This window comes from Pecten maximus, chromosome 10, assembly GCF_902652985.1.
Source record: "Pecten maximus chromosome 10, xPecMax1.1, whole genome shotgun sequence".
In the NCBI taxonomy this organism is placed as follows: Eukaryota; Metazoa; Mollusca; class Bivalvia; order Pectinida; family Pectinidae; genus Pecten; species Pecten maximus.
The window spans coordinates 35180935-35202317 of NC_047024.1; the positions used below are offsets into that span (position 1 = coordinate 35180935).

A 21383-nucleotide genomic window follows, 5' to 3' on the forward strand; every position below is an offset into this window, starting at 1 on the left:
AGTATAACATTACACACAGTCAGTATAACATTGCACAGTCAGTATAACATAACACAGTCAGTATAACATTACACAGTCAGTATAACGTTTCCCAGTCAGTATAACATTACACAGTCAGTATAACATTACACAGTGATCATAACATTACACACTTGTTATAACATTAAACAGTTTTTATAACATTACACAGTCAGTATAACATTACACAGTCAGTATAACATTACACAGCCAGTATAACATTACACAGTCAGTATAACGTTACACAGTCAGTATAACATTACACAGTCACACCAATACATCAATAAAACTGCTTAGATTATATTTTGTTAGTAATTGGCCTAGATGAGAGTGTGGCTGAAGGTTTAACATATCTACATTAATATCACCAGTTATAACTACATCAGTAACATTATCATCAAAAACTTTATCAAACATGTCATCTAGTTTTCTCCAGTATTCTACATTGGATTCGGGTCTATAAATACATCCTAATAGTAACTTATGGTTATTGACTATAACTTCTAACCAAATAATTTCAATATCTTCACACTCCAGATCTCTTCTACGCTTACTGACCACAGTATCTTTTGTATATATAATAATTCCACCTCCAAATCCTACCTGTCTATCCCTTCGATAAAAATTATTAAAACTGTTTAAAATAAGGTCATTGTCTGATATTAGCGGGCTAAGATGGGTTTCTGTAAGACAAATTATATCATTTTCAGAGAGTTCATTATCTATTATGTCTAATTTATTCCTAATCGATCTTATATTCAGATGAGATATTTGGAGATTGCGCAGAGGACCAGGATTTTGTTCAATATCATTACACAACAGTAGTAGATTTGTTAATAATAAACTAAAAGTTACATGCTTCTCAACAAGATATAGAATATAAATATATAGTATATCAGAATAAAAAAATTTGGATGCTTGATATAAAATATAACTTCCATGTATATCACGTATCCACAACTTAATCATATATATACAAAAGACATTTAACCGTAATCAAAATGGTGTAGCGCTGTGCGATACATGAAATACATGGAAGGAAGAGTATTACAAAATAAACATGTAATGGGGAGGAGATACACTATAAGCAACATCATATAAATATATATAAACAAGACTAAGAATAACATGAGAAAGTTTTTGGGGTTTTTTTTCTGTATGGGGTAGAGTTAAATTCATTGGAAATTTAATTGTGATCATGATATTTAGGAAGGAAATAATAATACATTTTATCTAATAAGCATTGATTTTATACATACAGCAACACATGGTTAGGTAGAGGACGATTGTAACTAATAATCTAAGATAATCAGACACAGGCGTCTGTCACCACGTGCACGTGTATAATATAAAATAAGGCGACTCCATTATGGGCGGGTAAGCTTGATAGTAAAAGTGGACTCGTTGTATACAAACATATAGGAAATCATCCGTGACGACATAACACATGTGGTTACTATAAATATATACATAGAATGGTACAAAATATTTTTTTTGGAAATATTTTGACTCTTACTTATTTTTTTCATAAACCTGATCTTGTCTCACTGTATAGACGATAGACAAGGTACACTGTAGATAGGTAAATATGAAGAAAGAAATCATAACGCGTGTAAACGTGACGACTCGTTATCACAGATCAAATACTATTTACACTATATTCCAAAATGTTTGTATGTTTGATGACAATACATTTACACATATAGTACGTAGGATGAAATTAACAAGTCAATGCCAAGTTAAGCAAACCAACTCAGTGACAGACAAATACTACATGTATATACAATGGAACGCTTGTGTACAGGTATTATGAACTTTATATGTCAGAATATTTTTAACGCTACTGTGGCAAATGAAAGTAAATTTTCAGGACAGCTTTTAGATGTTATGAAAAAAATAATACTACATTGGAAGATAAAAGATTCACACGAGTTTCAGGTTTGACACGATCAATGCAGGAGTGCACGTGTGTGGTGATTAAACATAGACTTGGCGTACAAACCGCCCCACCGTGACGACCGACCTTATGCACTCAGCTGATCGTGTGAGGTACAATGTAAACACTTGTAAAAAAATGAACATGTAGAATAAATTTTCAACAGAGAATGGATTGGTGGTAAATACACGCACGCAGCAGAATTACATTCTCCTCATCATAAACTTCTTCAGAAAGTATCATTTGATTAGTAAGACTTAATTTATCAGTGTATATACTGATACATATTTGGACATGTTGGTAAAATTACACACAGTCAGTATAACCTTACACAGTCAGTATAACATTACACAGTCAGTATAACGTTACACACAGTCAGTATAACGTTACACACAGTCAGTATAACATTACACAGTCAGTATAACATTACACAGTCAGTATAACATTACACAGTCAGTATAACGTTTCCTAATCAGTATAACATTACACAGTCAGTATAACATTACACAGTCAGTATAACATTATACAGTCAGTATAACATTACACAGTCAGTATAACATTACACAGTGATCATAACATTACACACTTGTTATAACATTAAACAGTCAGTATAACATTATACAGTCAGTATAACACTACACAGTCAGTATAACATTACACAGTCAGTATAACATTACATAGTCAGTATAAACTTAAACAGTCAGTATAACATAACACAGTCAATATAACATTACACAGTCAGTATAACATTGCACAGTCAGTATAACATTACATAGTCAATATAACATTACACACAATCAGTATAACATTACACAGTAAGTATAACATTACACAGTCAGTATAACATTACACAGTCAGTATAACATTGCACAGTTATTATAACATTACATAGTCAGTATACCATTACACAATCAGTATAACATTACACAGTTATTATAACATTACAGTCAGTATAACGTTACACACAGTCAGTATAACATTACACACAGTTATTATAACATTACACACAGTTATTATAACATTACACACAGTTATTATAACATTACACACAGTTATTATAACATAACACATTCATCATTACATTACACACATTCATCATTACATTACACACATTCATCATTACATTACACACATTCATCATTACATTACACACGGTCATTGTACCATTAGACACGGTAATTGTACCATTACACACGGTCATTATACCATTACACACGGTCATTATACCATTACACACTGTCATTGTACCATTACACACCGTCATTGTACCATTACACACGGTTATTGTACCATTACACACCGTCATTGTACCATTACACACCGTCATTGTACCATTACACACAATCATTTTACCATTACACACGGTCATTGTACCATTACACACGGTCATTGTACCATTACACACCGTCATTGTACCATTACACACCGTCATTGTACCATTACACACGGTCATTGTACCATTACACACGGTCATTGTACCATTACACACCGTCATTGTACCATTACACACTGTCATTGTACCATTACACACAATCATTGTACCATTACACACGGTCATTGTACCATTACACACGGTCATTGTACCATTACACACCGTCATTGTACCATTACACACTGTCATTGTACCATTACACACCGTCATTATACAATTACACACGGTCATTGTACCATTACACACGGTCATTGTACCATTAAACACGGTCATTGTACCATTACACACTGTCATTGTACCATTACACACAATCATTGTACCATTACACACTGTCATTGTACCATTACACACTGTCATTGTACCATTACACACTGTCATTGTACCATTACACACAATCATTGTACCATTACACACGGTCATTGTACCATTACACACCGTCATTGTACTATTACACACAATCATTGTACCATTACACACCGTCATTATACAATTACACACGGTCATTGTACCATTACACACGGTCATTGTACCATTAAACACGGTCATTGTACCATTACACACTGTCATTGTACCATTACACACTGTCATTGTACCATTACACACCGTCATTATACAATTACACACGGTCATTGTACCATTACACACCGTCATTGTACCATTACACACAATCATTGTACCATTACACACTGTCATTGTACCATTACACACGGTCATTGTACATTACACACGGTCATTGTACCATTACACACAATCATTGTACCATTACACACCGTCATTATACAATTACACACAATCATTGTACCATTACACACTGTCATTGTACCATTACACACGGTCATTGTACATTACACACGGTCATTGTACCATTACACACCGTCATTGTTTCATTACACACTGTCATTGTACCATTACACACTGTCATTGTACCATTACACACCGTCATTGTGCCATTACACACGGTCATTGTACCATTACACACGGTCATTGTACCATTACACACGGTCATTGTACCATTACACACGGTCATTGTACCATTACACACGGTCATTGTACCATTACACACCGTCATTGTACCATTACACACTGTCATTGTACCATTACACACAATCATTGTACCATTACACACGGTCATTGTACCATTACACACCGTCATTGTACCATTACACACAATCATTGTACCATTACACACCGTCATTATACAATTACACACGGTCATTGTACCATTACACACGGTCATTGTACCATTAAACACGGTCATTGTACCATTACACACTGTCATTGTACCATTACACACTGTCATTGTACCATTACACACCGTCATTATACAATTACACACGGTCATTGTACCATTACACACCGTCATTGTACCATTACACACAATCATTGTACCATTACACACTGTCATTGTACCATTACACACGGTCATTGTACATTACACACGGTCATTGTACCATTACACACCGTCATTGTTTCATTACACACTGTCATTGTACCATTACACACTGTCATTGTACCATTACACACCGTCATTGTGCCATTACACACGGTCATTGTACCATTACACACGGTCATTGTACCATTACACACGGTCATTGTACCATTACACACGGTCATTGTACCATTACACACGGTCATTGTACCATTACACACCGTCATTGTACCATTACACACCGTCATTGTACCATTACACACCGTCATTGTACCATTACACACAATCATTGTACCATTACACACCGTCATTGTACCATTACACACCGTCATTGTACCTACACACGGTCATTGTACCATTACACACCGTCATTGTACCATTACACACAGTCATTATACAATTACACACGGTCATTGTACCATTACACACAATCATTGTACCATTACACACCGTCATTGTACCATTACACACGGTCATTATACAATTACACACGGTCATTGTACCATTACACACAATCATTGTACCATTACACACAATCATTGTACCATTACACAATGTCATTGTACCATTACACACCGTCATTGTACCATTATACACAATCATTGTACCATTACACACAATCATTGTACCATTACACACGGTCATTGTACCATTACACACGGTCATTGTACCATTACACAATGTCATTGTACCATTACACACCGTCATTGTAACATTATACACAATCATTGTACCATTACACACAATCATTGTACCATTACACACTGTCATTGTACCATTACACACGGTAGTTGTACCATTACACACGGTCATTGTACCATTACACACCGTCATTGTACCATTACACACCGTCATTGTACCATTACACACCGTCATTGTACCATTACACACGGTCATTGTACCATTACATACGGTTATTGTACCATTACACACCGTCATTGTACCATTACAAACGGTCATTGTACCATAACACACGGTTATTGTATCATTACACACGGTCATTGTACCATTACACCATTACACACGGTCATTGTACCATTACACACCGTCATTTTACAATTACACACGGTCATTGTACCATTACACACGGTCATTGTACCATTACACAAAGTCATTGTACCATTACATACGGTTATTGTACCATTACACACGGTCATTGTACCATTACACACGGTCATTGTACCATTACATACGGTTATTGTACCATTACATACGGTTATTGTATCATTACACAGTCATTGTACCATTACACACGGTCATTGTACCATTACACACGGTCATTGTACCATTACACACAATCATTGTACCATTACACACAGTCAGTATAACATTACACAGTCAGTATAACATTACAGTCAGTATAACATTACAGAGTCAGTATAACATTACACACAGTCAGTATAACATTACACAGTCAGTATAACATTACACACAGTCAGTATAAAATTACACACAGTCAGTATAACATTACACAGTCAGTATAACATTACACAGTCAGTATAACATTACACAGTCAGTTTAATATATTACACGGTCATTGTACCATTACACACCGTCATTGTACCATTACACACCGTCATTGTACCATTACACACCGTCATTGTACCATTACACACAATCATTGTACCATTACACACAATCATTGTACCATTACACACGGTTATTGTACCATTACACACGGTCATTGTACCATTACACACGGTCATTGTACCATTACATACGGTTATTGTACCATTATATACGGTTATTGTATCATTACACAGTCATTGTACCATTACACACGGTCATTGTACCATTACACACGGTCATTGTACCATTACACACCGTCATTGTACCATTACACACTGTCATTGTACCATAACACACGGTCATTGTACCATTACACACGGTCATTGTACCATTACACACCGTCATTGTACCATTATACACCGTCATTGTACCATTATACACAATCATTGTACCATTACATACGGTCATTGTACCATTACACACGGTCATTGTACCATTACACACGGTCATTGTACCATTACACTGTCATTGTACCATTACACACAGTCAGTATAACATTACACAGTCAGTATAACATTACAGTCAGTATAACATTACACAGTCAGTATAACATTACACACAGTCAGTATAACATTACACAGTCAGTATAACATTACACACAGTCAGTATAACATTACACACAGTCAGTATAACATTACACAGTCAGTATAACATTACACAGTCAGTATAACATTACACAGTCAGTATAACATTACACAGTCAGTATAACATTACACGGTCATTGTACCATTACACACCGTCATTGTACCATTACACACCGTCATTGTACCATTACACACCGTCATTGTACCATTACACACCGTCATTGTACCATTACACACCGTCATTGTACCATTACACACAATCATTGTACCATTACACACCGTCATTGTACCATTACACACCGTCATTGTACCTACACACGGTCATTGTACCATTACACACCGTCATTGTAACATTACACACGGTCATTATACAATTACACACGGTCATTGTACCATTACACACAATCATTGTACCATTACACACGGTCATTGTACCATTACACACCGTCATTGTACCTACACACGGTCATTGTACCATTACACACCGGCATTGTACCATTACACACCGTCATTGTACCATTACACACCGTCATTGTACCATTACAAACAATCATTGTACCATTACACACGGTCATTGTACCATTACACACGGTCATTGTACCATTACACACCGTCATTGTACCATTACACACCATCATTGTACCATTACACACCATCATTGTACCATTACACACCGTCATTGTACCATTACACACAATCATTGTACCATTACACACCGTCATTGTACCATTACACACGGTCATTGTACCATTACACACGGTAGTTGTACCATTACACACCGTCATTGTATCATTACACACCGTAATTGTACCATTACACACGGTCATTGTACCATTACACACAATCATTGTACCATTACACACCGTCATTGTGCCATTACACACGGTCATTGTACCATTACACACCGTCATTGTACCTACACACGGTCATTGTACCATTACACACGGTAGTTGTACCATTACACACCGTCATTGTATCATTACACACAGTAATTGTACCATTACACACGGTCATTGTACCATTACACACAATCATTGTACCATTACACACCGTCATTGTGCCATTACACACGGTCATTGTACCATTACACACCGTCATTGTACCTACACACGGTCATTGTACCATTACACACTGTCATTGTACCATTACACACGGTCATTGTATCATTACACACGGTCATTGTACCATTACACACTGTCATTGTACCATTACACACGGTCATTGTACCATTACACACAATCATTGTACCATTACACACCGTCATTGTACCATTACACACGGTCATTGTACCATTACACACGGTCATTGTACCATTACACACCGTCATTGTACCATTACACACAATCATTGTACCATTACACACGGTCATTGTACCATTACAAACAATCATTGTACCATTACACACAATCATTGAACCATTACACACCGTCATTGTACCATTACACACGGTCATTGTACCATTACACACCGTCATTGTACCATTACACACAATCATTGTACCATTACACACAATCATTGTACCATTACACACCGTCATTGTACCATTACACACCGTCATTGTACCATTACATACCGTCATTGTACCATTACACACCGTCATTTTACCATTACACACGGTCATTGTACCATTACACACAATCATTGTACCATTACACACCGTCATTGTACCATTACACACCGTCATTGTACCATTACACACCGTCATTGTACCATTACACACCGTCATTGTACCACTACACACGGTCATTGTACCATTACACACCGTCATTGTACCATTACACACCGTCATTGTACCATTACACACAATCATTGTACCATTACACACCGTCATTGTACCATTATACACCGTCATTGTACCATTATACACAATCATTGTACCATTACATACGGTCATTGTACCATTACACACCGTCATTGTACCATTACACACGGTCATTGTACCATTACACACGGTCATTGTACCATTACACACGGTCATTGTACCATTACACACCGTCATTGTACCATTATACACAATCATTATACCATTACATACGGTCATTGTACCATTACACACCGTCATTGTACCATTACACACCGTCATTGTACCATTACACACCGTCATTGTACCATTACACACCGTCATTGTACCATTACACACCGTCATTGTACCATTACATACGGTCATTGTACCATTACACACCGTCATTGTACCATTACACACGGTCATTGTACCATTACACACGGTAGTTGTACCATTACATACGGTCATTGTACCATTACACACGGTTATTGTACCATTACACACAATCATTGTACCATTACACACCGTCATTGTACCATTACATACGGTCATTGTACCATTACACACGGTCATTGTACCATTACACACGGTCATTGTACCATTACACACCGTCATTGTACCATTACGCACCGTCATTGTACCATTACACACCGTCATTGTACCATTACACACCGTCATTGTACCATTACATACGGTCATTGTACCATTACACACCGTCATTGTACCATTACACACGGTCATTGTACCATTACACACGGTCATTGTACCATTACACACCGTCATTGTACCATTACACACCGTCATTATACCATTACACACCGTCATTGTACCATTACACACCGTCATTGTACCATTACATACGGTCATTGTACCATTACACACCGTCATTGTACCATTACACACCATCATTGTACCATTACAAACAATCATTGTACCATTACACACGGTCATTGTACCATTACACACGGTCATTGTACCATTACACACGGTTATTGTACCATTACACACCGTCATTGTACCATTACACACCGTCATGGTACCATTACACACGGTCATTGTACCATTACACACCGTCATTGTACCATTACACACGGTCATTGTACCATTACACACGGTCATTGTACCATTACACACCGTCATTGTACCATTACACACCGTGATTGTACCATTACACACCGTCATTGTACCATTACACACGGTCATTGTACCATTACACACCGTCATTGTACCATTACACACGGTCATTGTACCATTACACACCGTCATTGTACCATTTCACACCGTCATTGTACCATTACACACAATCATTGTACCATTACACACAATCATTGTACCATTACACACCGTCATTGTACCATTACACACCGTCATGGTACCATTACACACCGTCATTGTACCATTACACACGGTCATTGTACCATTACACACCGTCATTGTACCATTACACACCGTCATTGTACCATTACACACCGTCATTGTACCATTACACACCGTCATTGTACCATTACACACAATCATTGTACCATTACACACCGTCATGGTACCATTACATACGGTCATTGTACCATTACACACCGTCATTGTACCATTACACACCGTCATTGTACCATTACACACCATCATTGTACCATTACACACCGTCATTGTACCATTACACACCGTCATTGTACCATTACACACCGTCATTGTACCATTACACACGGTCATTGTACCATTACACACCGTCATTGTACCATTACACACGGTCATTGTACCATTACACACCGTCATTGTACCATTACACACCGTCATTGTACCATTACACACCATCATTGTACCATTACACACCGTCATTGTAGCATTACACACCGTCATTGTACCATTACACACCGTCATTGTACCATTACACACCGTCATTGTACCATTACACACGGTCATTGTACCATTACACACCGTCATTGTACCATTACACACCGTTATTGTACCATTACACACCGTCATTGTACCATTACACACGATCATTGTACCATTACACACCGCCATTGTACCATTACACACAATCATTGTACCATTACACACCGTCATGGTACCATTACATACGGTCATTGTACCATTACACACAATCATTGTACCATTACACACCGTTATTGTACCATTACACACCGTCATTGTACCATTACACACCGTGATTGTACCATTACACACAATCATTGTACCATTACACACAATCATTGTACCATTACACACCGTCATTGTACCATTACACACAATCATTGTACCATTACACACCGTTATTGTACCATTACACACCGTCATTGTACCATTACACACCGTCATTGTACCATTACACACCGTCATTGTACCATTACACACAACCATTGTACCATTACACACCGTCATGGTACCATTACATACGGTCATTGTACCATTACACACCGTCATTGTACCATTACACACCGTCATTGTACCATTACACACCATCATTGTACCATTACACACCGTCATTGTACCATTACACACGGTCATTGTACCATTACATACGGTCATTGTACCATTACACACCGTCATTGTACCATTACACACCGTCATTGTACCATTACACACCATCATTGTACCATTACACACCGTCATTGTACCATTACACACTGTCATTGTACCATTACACACGGTCATTGTACCATTACACACCGTCATTGTACCATTACACACCGTCATTGTACCATTACACACCGTCATTGTACCATTACACACCGTCATTGTACCATTACACACGGTCATTGTACCATTACACACCGTCATTGTACCATTACACACCGTCATTGTACCATTACACACCATCATTGTACCATTACACACCGTCATTGTACCATTACACACCGTCATTGTACCATTACACACGGTCATTGTACCATTACACACGGTCATTGTACCATTACACACCGTCATTGTACCATTACACACGGTCATTGTACCATTACACACAATCATTGTGCCATTACACACGGTCATTGTACCATTACACACAATCATTGTGCCATGACACACGGTCATTTTAATGTGGAACAAAGGTCATTACAGCACACTATCCTGATAACGTTACGTGAGATATTTCGTTTTTTAAAGTAAACATTAATGATAATTGTAAAAGTCAAAAACTGAAGAGATATATCTATTTCCAATTTTTTCCCGCTTGAGATGGCATTCTGAGATGTTGTATATTAACGTCAAACCCGTTATGGTAATACATTCCAATATGGAATGGCTGGTCCATTTTGGTAAACCCAACTCCTTCATGTAATGCTACTGATACTGAATTCTTTTCCTCTATCCCGGCCAAACAGAATCCATCTTGAGCTATCATTTTCTGCGTGAGAGCCACAGTTACGTATTTCCCTAGTTTTTTGTTCCTGTGTTCCGGTATGACGAATGTCATTCCCAACATTCCACTCATGTGTTGCAGTGTCCAGGCAACCAACTTGCCAGAGGAGTCCTCAACTCCAACACTGAGAGCTCCTAGAGCCAAAACTCGTTTTACGCTTTTGACGAAGTCGAAATCCTTATACCACACACCCGTTAAAATCGTTTCATAGTCCTCGGGTCGGAGACATCTTGCTGAATATCCTTTCGGCAGTTCACTGAAAAAAATGTGAGTGAAACAGACTATATCTTGTAAGGTGAAGATTTATTAATGTCCATCAAGCTACCCACACAGAGTCGAACAGTGTGTCGCAAAACATGGCCAATTCAAACTTAAAACTCGAAGGATTATACCTATGTACCACTCCTAGAATACAGAATTAAATCAGTAACATAAACTGTTTTTATGCGCCTATCGAGCATCATTTGTGATCCAGAACTACAAATCCTGGTCATTTTCATTCTACACCAAAACCTTCTGTATCATTCCGAAAACATACTATCAAAGACTTGTAATTTAAATTGGGTAATTTTGTCAATCGTTCCATGAAAATCAGAGGTCATTCCGCCCGCTACGAATATTTTCATGAAAATCATTTTGTTTCAACGTATATTAATTTTGCAGATTCAGAGTAAACCTATGGAATTAGAAGCCAATCAGCTGGCCGTTCCAGTGAATATTATTGTTAAACATAAACTTAACTGGTTAAAAATGAACTTATTACACTGGCAACAATATAACTGGTTATACATGAACTGATCTGGTTAAGCATTGACTAAACAGATGATCCGTCTGTAAACGGCCTAAAATGTGGGCATCTAGAAGGAGGGTCAGTAAAATCAGAGGGAACCTTTAATTAGACATTTATATAAATGTTCATTCAAGAACTTGACACGGTAAACCAGCGAGACAATTTACTTACCGGGGTCCCTGGTTGATAAAACATTATTTATATGTAAGATATATATGGTATATTTATCAATATATGTATTCAGACAATATAACCTACGGTAATTGGCTGACAGTGGTACAGCAATACATTGGCACTGTTTTGGTTACGTGCTCCACAAAGGACGGTTCCGTCGAGGTACAAAGGATTTCTCTGATCATTTTGGAAGTTTTCAACCACGTGCCCGCTACAGTAAAAATGTGATAAAATTACACTGGCAACACGTACGATGGATTTTACCAATAACACATCAACATTTTGGAAGAACAAATCATATACAGTTAAGTTCTAGCTGATTGATAATGCCCGCAGACTATATGATTTAAAACATTAAAAAATGCTTTCTGAGGGCTATCTGATGAAGCAGGCTATCTGACGAAAAAAACACACGAAAAATTGCGGGCTCTACTATACTGTCATATCCAAGTTAACTTTTTGTGTATTGTCTAGTAAGGTATTGGTCTGGTAAGGTATTGGTCTGGTAAGGTATTGGTCTGGTAAGGTATTGGTCTGGTAAGGAATTTGTGTAGTAAGGTATTGTCAAGTAAGGTATTGGGGCCGTGGTGACCGAGAGTTTAAGGTGTACCGACACTTTATCACTAGCCCTCCACCTCTGGGTTACGAGTTCGAAACCTACGTGTGGCAGTTGCCAGGTACTGACCGTAGGCCGGTGGTTTTTCTCCGGGTACTCCGGCTTTCCTCCACCTCCAAAACCTGGCACGTCCTTAAATGACCCTGGCTGTTACTAGGACGTTAAACAAAAACAAACCAAGTAAGGTATTGTCTAGTAAGGTATTGGTCTAGTAAGGTATTGTCTAGTAAGGTATTGGTCTGGTAAGGTATTGTCTAGTAAGGTATTGGTCTGGTAAGGTATTGTCTAGTAAGGTATTGGTCTGGTAAGGTATTGTCTAGTAAGGTATTGGTCTGGTAAGGTATTGTCTAGTAAGGTATTGGTCTAGTAAGGTATTGGTCTAGTAAGGTAAGGAATTAATCTGGTGAGGACTTTGTCTGGTACGGAATGGTCTGTCAAGGAATTTGTCTGGTAAATAATTGTCTAGAACGGAATTGTCTAGGAAGGAATTGTCTAGTAAGGAATTGTCTAGTAAGAAATTGCCGATTTATATTTAAAAGCAATACGGAGTGATGCATATTCTCAGATATATATTCTCCTGTTTTCAAAAAAGAAATGTATTCCATCTACTACAAAGCGCATTTCGGTTTTCAGTTTGAAAGTCCTCACGGTCAGTCATGGTCGTCATTAAGATGACTTTAACAGTCTGATGGGATTAACACTGTACTTTTCTGTACTTACGAACGACGATGACGGGCTGGCTAATCAGACGACTTTTACCAAGTAAATCCCGTAGTACGACATCCGCTGTGTCTTCCAAAGTGTAAATGCACGTGACTTTCCCATGATCAGGATCCTATTATAGAAAATTAATTGATCATAACAATATATTTCGAAGTATGTTCTTATCCCAAGTCCGATCAGGTGATAACTAAATTTAGAATAAAAAAAATCGACCTTGATAGTTCTTTATGATTAAACTTGGTTTGTGTCATTTCTGACGTATTGTCATATATGTGCTACAAGATTCCTGTTTATTAAGGAAACTTCTGATAACTTCGAGATTTTCTGATTACTGGAGAAACTTCTGATAACTACAAAATTTTCTGATTATCAGGAGATTTCTGATTACTACGGAATTTTCTACTGACTAGATTATTGAATTTTCTTATTTCTGCATAATTTTCGGAGTACTACGAGTTTAATTTACTTCTTACGACATGAACTTATTTCTACGAATTATTCTATGGTTACAATATTATCTAATCACAACGGGATTATCAAATAATAGCTAAGGCACTATCGAAATTACCATAAAATTATTTGTACGCTACAATATTCTGCTATTCATTATCTAATTGCTAATTACTCAAACTAATACGATATTATCTGACTGCTACTGACTTTCTATTACAGATAGGTAAATTGGTCATAAACAAGCTTTATAACTACTAAATACTTATACTGATTTCCATTATGTTATAAGGCACATGATTACAAGAAATGATAACTGATAATCGGTACTGTATACAAGACCAAATATAAACTGTCGTACAAATATATATTTATAACTTGCTTCACTTACATTGAAGTCTTCTTCTCTCGTTTTTACGACAACTGCACTGAATTCTGACCATCTGTCTACATAAACGTCATATCCGGTCAATCCTCGTGTGATTAATGATATTGGCATGTAAACCTGGAGAAATGAAGTTGCTTTATCGGCCTACGTTTACTACGTATTTACTGTTTTTATGTCACATTTTAAACAAACATGGGTTGCCAGTCCATAAAAGCACAACCACCTTCTCTATGTACTTTTTCAATGGACTCCTTGCCTTACAAATATCCCCCCCCCCCCCCCCCCCCCCCCCCGAAAGCTGGAAAAAAAAAGGATAAAAATATATGTAATTATGGCTAAGCAATATTTGTATACACAAATCGTTAATTGATAGGAGTTGTTGCCAGAGTTAATTGGGGAGCCCTGGGTTCATCTCCGCTTACCGTAATGGACTTCGGTAGTTGTTTCCTCAATACAGGTAATAGGTCAGGGATGTCTTTTGGTAACACTTGGACTGCCATACTTCGTTTTTCTCTCACAAAAGAAAAATGCTAAAACAAGTAAAATATTTATACACCTTTGTAACTATTTTGATTCTCCTGGATGGTAAGGTTTTTATTTATTAGTCTTATCTTATTAAAGATAATCCATTGAGCGTTGGAGGGTTTAACAGGACTGGTACGGAAGAAGTCTTTTTGTGTAAGCCTGGATCATGTTCAGAGACTGAAGCTTGTTTGTTGCAAAAAGATGACTCGCAAATCAAAGACAACAAAAATTATATTGTTGTTAAAAGGTCATTTATTGAATGACTGATGAACTCTTGCGAGTCCACAATATATCATTATTCAACATGAATAATGTTTGATGTAATGGAAAAAACAGAGTGCATTTACTGAATATAATGATGTAGCAACAAAGATGGGGTACAAATGATAGGCAGGTCTGGCTCTAGAATAAACATAAAGGGTGGGATAAAAAGGGGTGGGTTTTATAAACACAAATGTCCACAGCATATGAATGGCTGAAAAACACGTGGAGACGCACGGAATTATATGACTAATGTAAGATGGCGATGCATGGCCAGAATCTCCGCTGGGCAGTGAGCAACGCGGATTGGTCCACAGAATACACGCCCTATATGATTGGTCAGTCGGGGCTATCACGGCAAGGGTCATGCTGACCCCCATGCACTGATCACGCGTGATGACTCCCTAAGGGATAAGGCATGCATGTCCAAAACACGTGATATCCAAAATAGCCACAGCTGGTCAGTAACTGGGAGATGACCACGGACTGAATATAATAACCTCTAATCACCTAATCTAGAGCCAGCCTCATATTAGTTAACCGTGCATATAGATACACACAATAGTATCAGAACAATTCAAATGTTAAAAGTAACAAAGGGGGAAAACCCATCTAACACAAATGTATTTATTTCCATGAAATAAATTATATTTGTGTAAGCCTGGATCATGTTCAGAGACTGAAGCTTGTTTGTTGCAAAAAGATGACTCGCAAATTAAAGACAACAAAAATTATATTGTTGTTAAAAGGTCATTTATTGAATGACTGATGAACTCTTGCGAGTCCACAATATATCATTATTCAACATGAATAATGTTTGATGTAATGGAAAAAACAGAGTGTATTTACTGAATATAATGATGTAGCAACAAAGATGGGGTACAAATGATGGCACAGATGATGAGCATTAGATACATGCAATGGACTGTACATACAGTGTATGTAGATCGATGTTCATCATCACCCCATAAGTCTTTTGATTTCACCTTCATGAGTATAAACATTGCATGGTCGTTTTACTACGCAAAAAAAACGTTTGCCTTGCACACCTGCCCTCCTAAAAACCAACAAGAGGATACTACTGAATGGAAAACGAGACGATATCAGCAGTGTCAAACAAAATGTAAGTGTTGAGATATCAGGACAACATATCTTCCTATATGACATTGAATAAGACTCTGCATTAGTATTGAGAAGTATTTCTTGTTGAATCATCATGCTGGGTTATATAGCCACTAGCTGGTTCATCATTCATACAGCACGTCATACACCGATATGAATCTAAATCAAATATGACAGAATATACCTATATGGAAAATGTATCCCACGATGAAAGTTTAAGCGTTGTATATGTTAGTTTTGGAACTTGTCGAGTCTTCCTCTGAAATCTCTAGTACAGTATGTCGATCACAATGAGTACTAAATACCGATGTAGGGTTATATGTGTTATTTTTATCGTGCACAATGTATATTGATTTTTTGTTGTCTTTAGATAACAAAACAATGCATGTTGATCCTATGCTTACCATGATCTCTATTTACAACGAAGACAACAGGGACGGTTACCACTAAATTTTCCATTTCTAGATAGCAACATACTTGCCGATATATAGATGAAATATAACATATATGATTTAATTGGAATCATACGGAATGTGTCTTTTATTGTTTAAATGCATAATAACCGTGTCTTTGATTTAACATACATAGAGGATATCTAACATTCCAAATATATTCACGAGTGGGGCCGATATTTTTATATGATTATCGAAATATTAGCCACACGAGTGAAATGAATTTGGTATTACTGAAGTTACTGTTAGTTATTCTGTTAATTTTAAAAAAAAAATTTTTTTTGCAAAATATACCGAGTCAGCTTTTAAATTGTCCTCGCTTTATTTTACTTATTTAAGATAACGCATTGAGCGTTGGAGGGTTTAACAGGATGGGTAAGGAAGAAGACTTTTGATTTCACCTTCATGAGCATCAAAATTGCATGGTCGTTTTACTACGCAAAAATGTTTGCGTGTTGCCCCTGACCTTCTATAAATCCTTTCTCATCCAACTGTTACATAAGGAATTTTAAATTTTCCTATTTCGCAAAAGTTTAAGTTTATTGATACAACCCCAGGAAATATGAATGGAACGTGTTTCTTGTTAGAGATGTTTTATATTTTACTCGCATTCTTATCGACCCACACCGAAAAGCAGCTGAATGAACTAGTAAATGAAGAGAAAATCGATGAACAGTTTACAAGGTTTACATTATATAGAACAACACTTAAGGAGCTGAAAGTATTCATACTTCACCTTGTAAATGAAGGATACCAAAGTTGTTTTTTTCAGGTCAAACAATTAGTGAAGTAAACAAGTAAATAACAAACATATGATATTTTGACAGGTGTAAGCCTACGTCACTTTGATGATCAGTTTGTTGTTGTGTATGTTGATTTGTCTGGATATAGCCATCATCAAACATGTGACGAAAATTGTTTGTTAAGATAGTTTTACTAATTCAAAGTCACAAGGTTAAATAGCAAAAATTAGCGGGTGTAGTATATATAATTCAACAAGATTTACCCTGTTCCTGTATTAAGATCATATCATTCAGTCGGTTTGAACGAAGGAAACTTTATGATGTAATTTATGTTTCAACATCAAACGATTCAATTTGACACAACTCGCCTATTATTTTTATTTAAGATGAACTAATAAAACAGGAATGACAAACACGAAAAAGCAAAAAACATCTTACTTACGTGATTGGAATATCGCTGTCTAATGCAGTCTACAGGTAACAGACTTCAACAGAGAATTTCACTTATTCACCGAGTGGTATATGATACAGATCAAGTCCATTTGCATGAATAAAACATCTCGAGACCAACTATATGATAGTGTATCGGCGTTATGACAAGTATCTGTATATTTTTGTGACAGATGTCGACTGGGAAACAACACGTGGTTTCGGGAGATGAAGGTAGATGTCGACTGGGAAACAACACGTGGTTTTGGGAGATGAAGGTTGATAAGGAACCCAACAATGCTTCGACATAACGACTTCATTGGGACATATTCTATATCCTTTTGTAATATAAGGTCGTACATCACGACTTCATTGGGACATATTCTATATCCTCTTGTAATATAAGGTCGTACATCACGACTTCATTGGGACATATTCTATATCCTCTTGTAATATACGGTCATACATCACGACTTCATTGGGACATATTCTATATCCTCTTGTAATATAAGGTCGTACATCACGACTTCATTGGGACATATTCTATATCCTCTTGTAATATAAGGTCATACATAACGACTTCATTGGGCATACTCTATATACTTTTGTTATATAATGTCATACATAACAACTTCATTGGGACATATTCTATATACTTTTGTTATATAAGGTCGTACATCACGACTTCATTGGGACATACTCTATATCCTCCTGTAATAAAAGGTCATACATAACGACTTCATTGGGACATATTCTATATCCTTTTGTTATATAAGGTCATACATCACGACTTCATTGGGACATACTCTATACCTTTTGTAATATAAGGTCGTACATCACGACTTCATTGGGACATACTCTATACCTTTTGTAATATAAGGTCATACATCACGACTTCATTTGGACATATTCTATATCCTCTTGTAATATACGGTCATACATCACGACTTCATTGGGACATATTCTACATACTCTTGTAATATAAGGTCGTACATAAAGACTTCATTGGGACATATTCTATATCCTTTTGTTATATAAGGTCGTACATCACGACTTCATTGGGACATACTCTATATCCTCCTGTAATAAAAGGTCATACATAACGACTTCATTGGGACATATTCTATATCCTTTTGTTATATAAGGTCATACATCACGACTTCATTGGGACATATTCTATATCCTTTTGTTATATAAGGTCATACATCACGACTTCATTGGGACATATTCTATATCCTTTTGTTATATAAGGTCGTACATCACGACTTCATTGGGACATATTCTATATCCTCTTGTAATATAAGGTCGTACATAACGACTCCATTGGGACATATTCTATATCCTTTTGTAATATAAGGTCATACATAACGACTTCATTGGGACATATTTTATATCCTCTTATAATATAAGGTCATACATAACGACTTCATTGGGACATATTCTATATCCTCTTGTAATATACGGTCATACATAACGACTCCATTGGGACATATTCTATATCCTCTTGTAATATAAGGTCGTACATAACGACTCCATTGGGACATATTCTATATCCTTTTGTTATATAATGTCATACATAACAACTTCATTGGGACATATTCTATATCCTCTTATAATATAAGGTCGTACATCACGACTTCATTGGGACATACTCTATATCCTTTTGTTATATAATGTCATACATAACGACTTCATTGGGACATATTCTATATCCTCTTGTAATATAAGGTCGTACATCACGACTTCATTGGGACATATTCTATATCCTCTTGTAATATAAGGTCATACATAACGACTTCATTGGGACATATTCTATATCCTCTTGTAATATAAGGTCATACATAACGACTTCATTGGGACATATCCTTTTGTAATATAAGGTCGTACATCGATGGATGCTCGTTTATGTACCAGGTTTACATTTCTCACCGCTCTAATTATTATTTTGAGGATATGACTTAACACGGATTTGACCTAAATTTTCGTGATGAATCAGAAGACGCTGCCCTTCTAGAACTCACGGTCTTATTCTTCTTGCATTTTTTCAATGGTCTATTTGCATGTCTACATATTGTTCATATTTTCCCCTTGTTTTAGAAGTATGGCCTTAATTGCATGTCTGTATATGCTATGTATTTTAATAAGTTTTTAATTATCCTCATCGTCGTTTGCAAACAGTGCTTTGATTAATCAGATAAGAAAATGTGATATTTTTCAAATATCAGAAAAAGTGATATAGAATGATTAATGCTCGATATTTCACTGGTAAAAATGTAATAAATACGCATTCGCTTCTAGTTTTAATTTAATTTGAATAATTTCACTCGGTTAAGTCACTTCCAGTGTGGTCTATCTTTTCTGCCGAGGTCCACAGTACAGTCTTGTGTTACATTCATGTATCTCGTATGCATACCATCAACTGCCTTGTGATTTTAATATGCAGCACCATGCCCATATCTCGTATGCATACCATCAACTGCCTTGTGATTTTAATATGCATCAGCATGCCCATATATCGTATACATACCATCAACTGTCTTGTGATTTTAATATGCATCAGCATGCCCATATCTCGTATGCATACCTTCAACTGCCTTGTGA

The 21383-nt window shown here is 36.7% G+C and overlaps 1 protein-coding gene across 1 annotated transcript; it reads right to left on the reverse strand.

Moving 5' to 3' along the window:
* Positions 1-11744: 11744 nt before the first annotated feature.
* On the reverse strand, positions 11745-13278 carry LOC117336779. Its single transcript, XM_033897416.1, has 2 exons — positions 13158-13278; positions 11745-12365 (listed from the first exon to the last, which is right to left on the reverse strand). The coding sequence occupies exons 1-2, from the start codon at positions 13256-13258 to the stop codon at positions 11900-11902; spliced, it is 567 nt and encodes a 188-aa protein (XP_033753307.1). The 5' UTR covers positions 13259-13278; the 3' UTR covers positions 11745-11899.
* Between the last annotated feature and the right edge of the window lie 8105 nt (positions 13279-21383).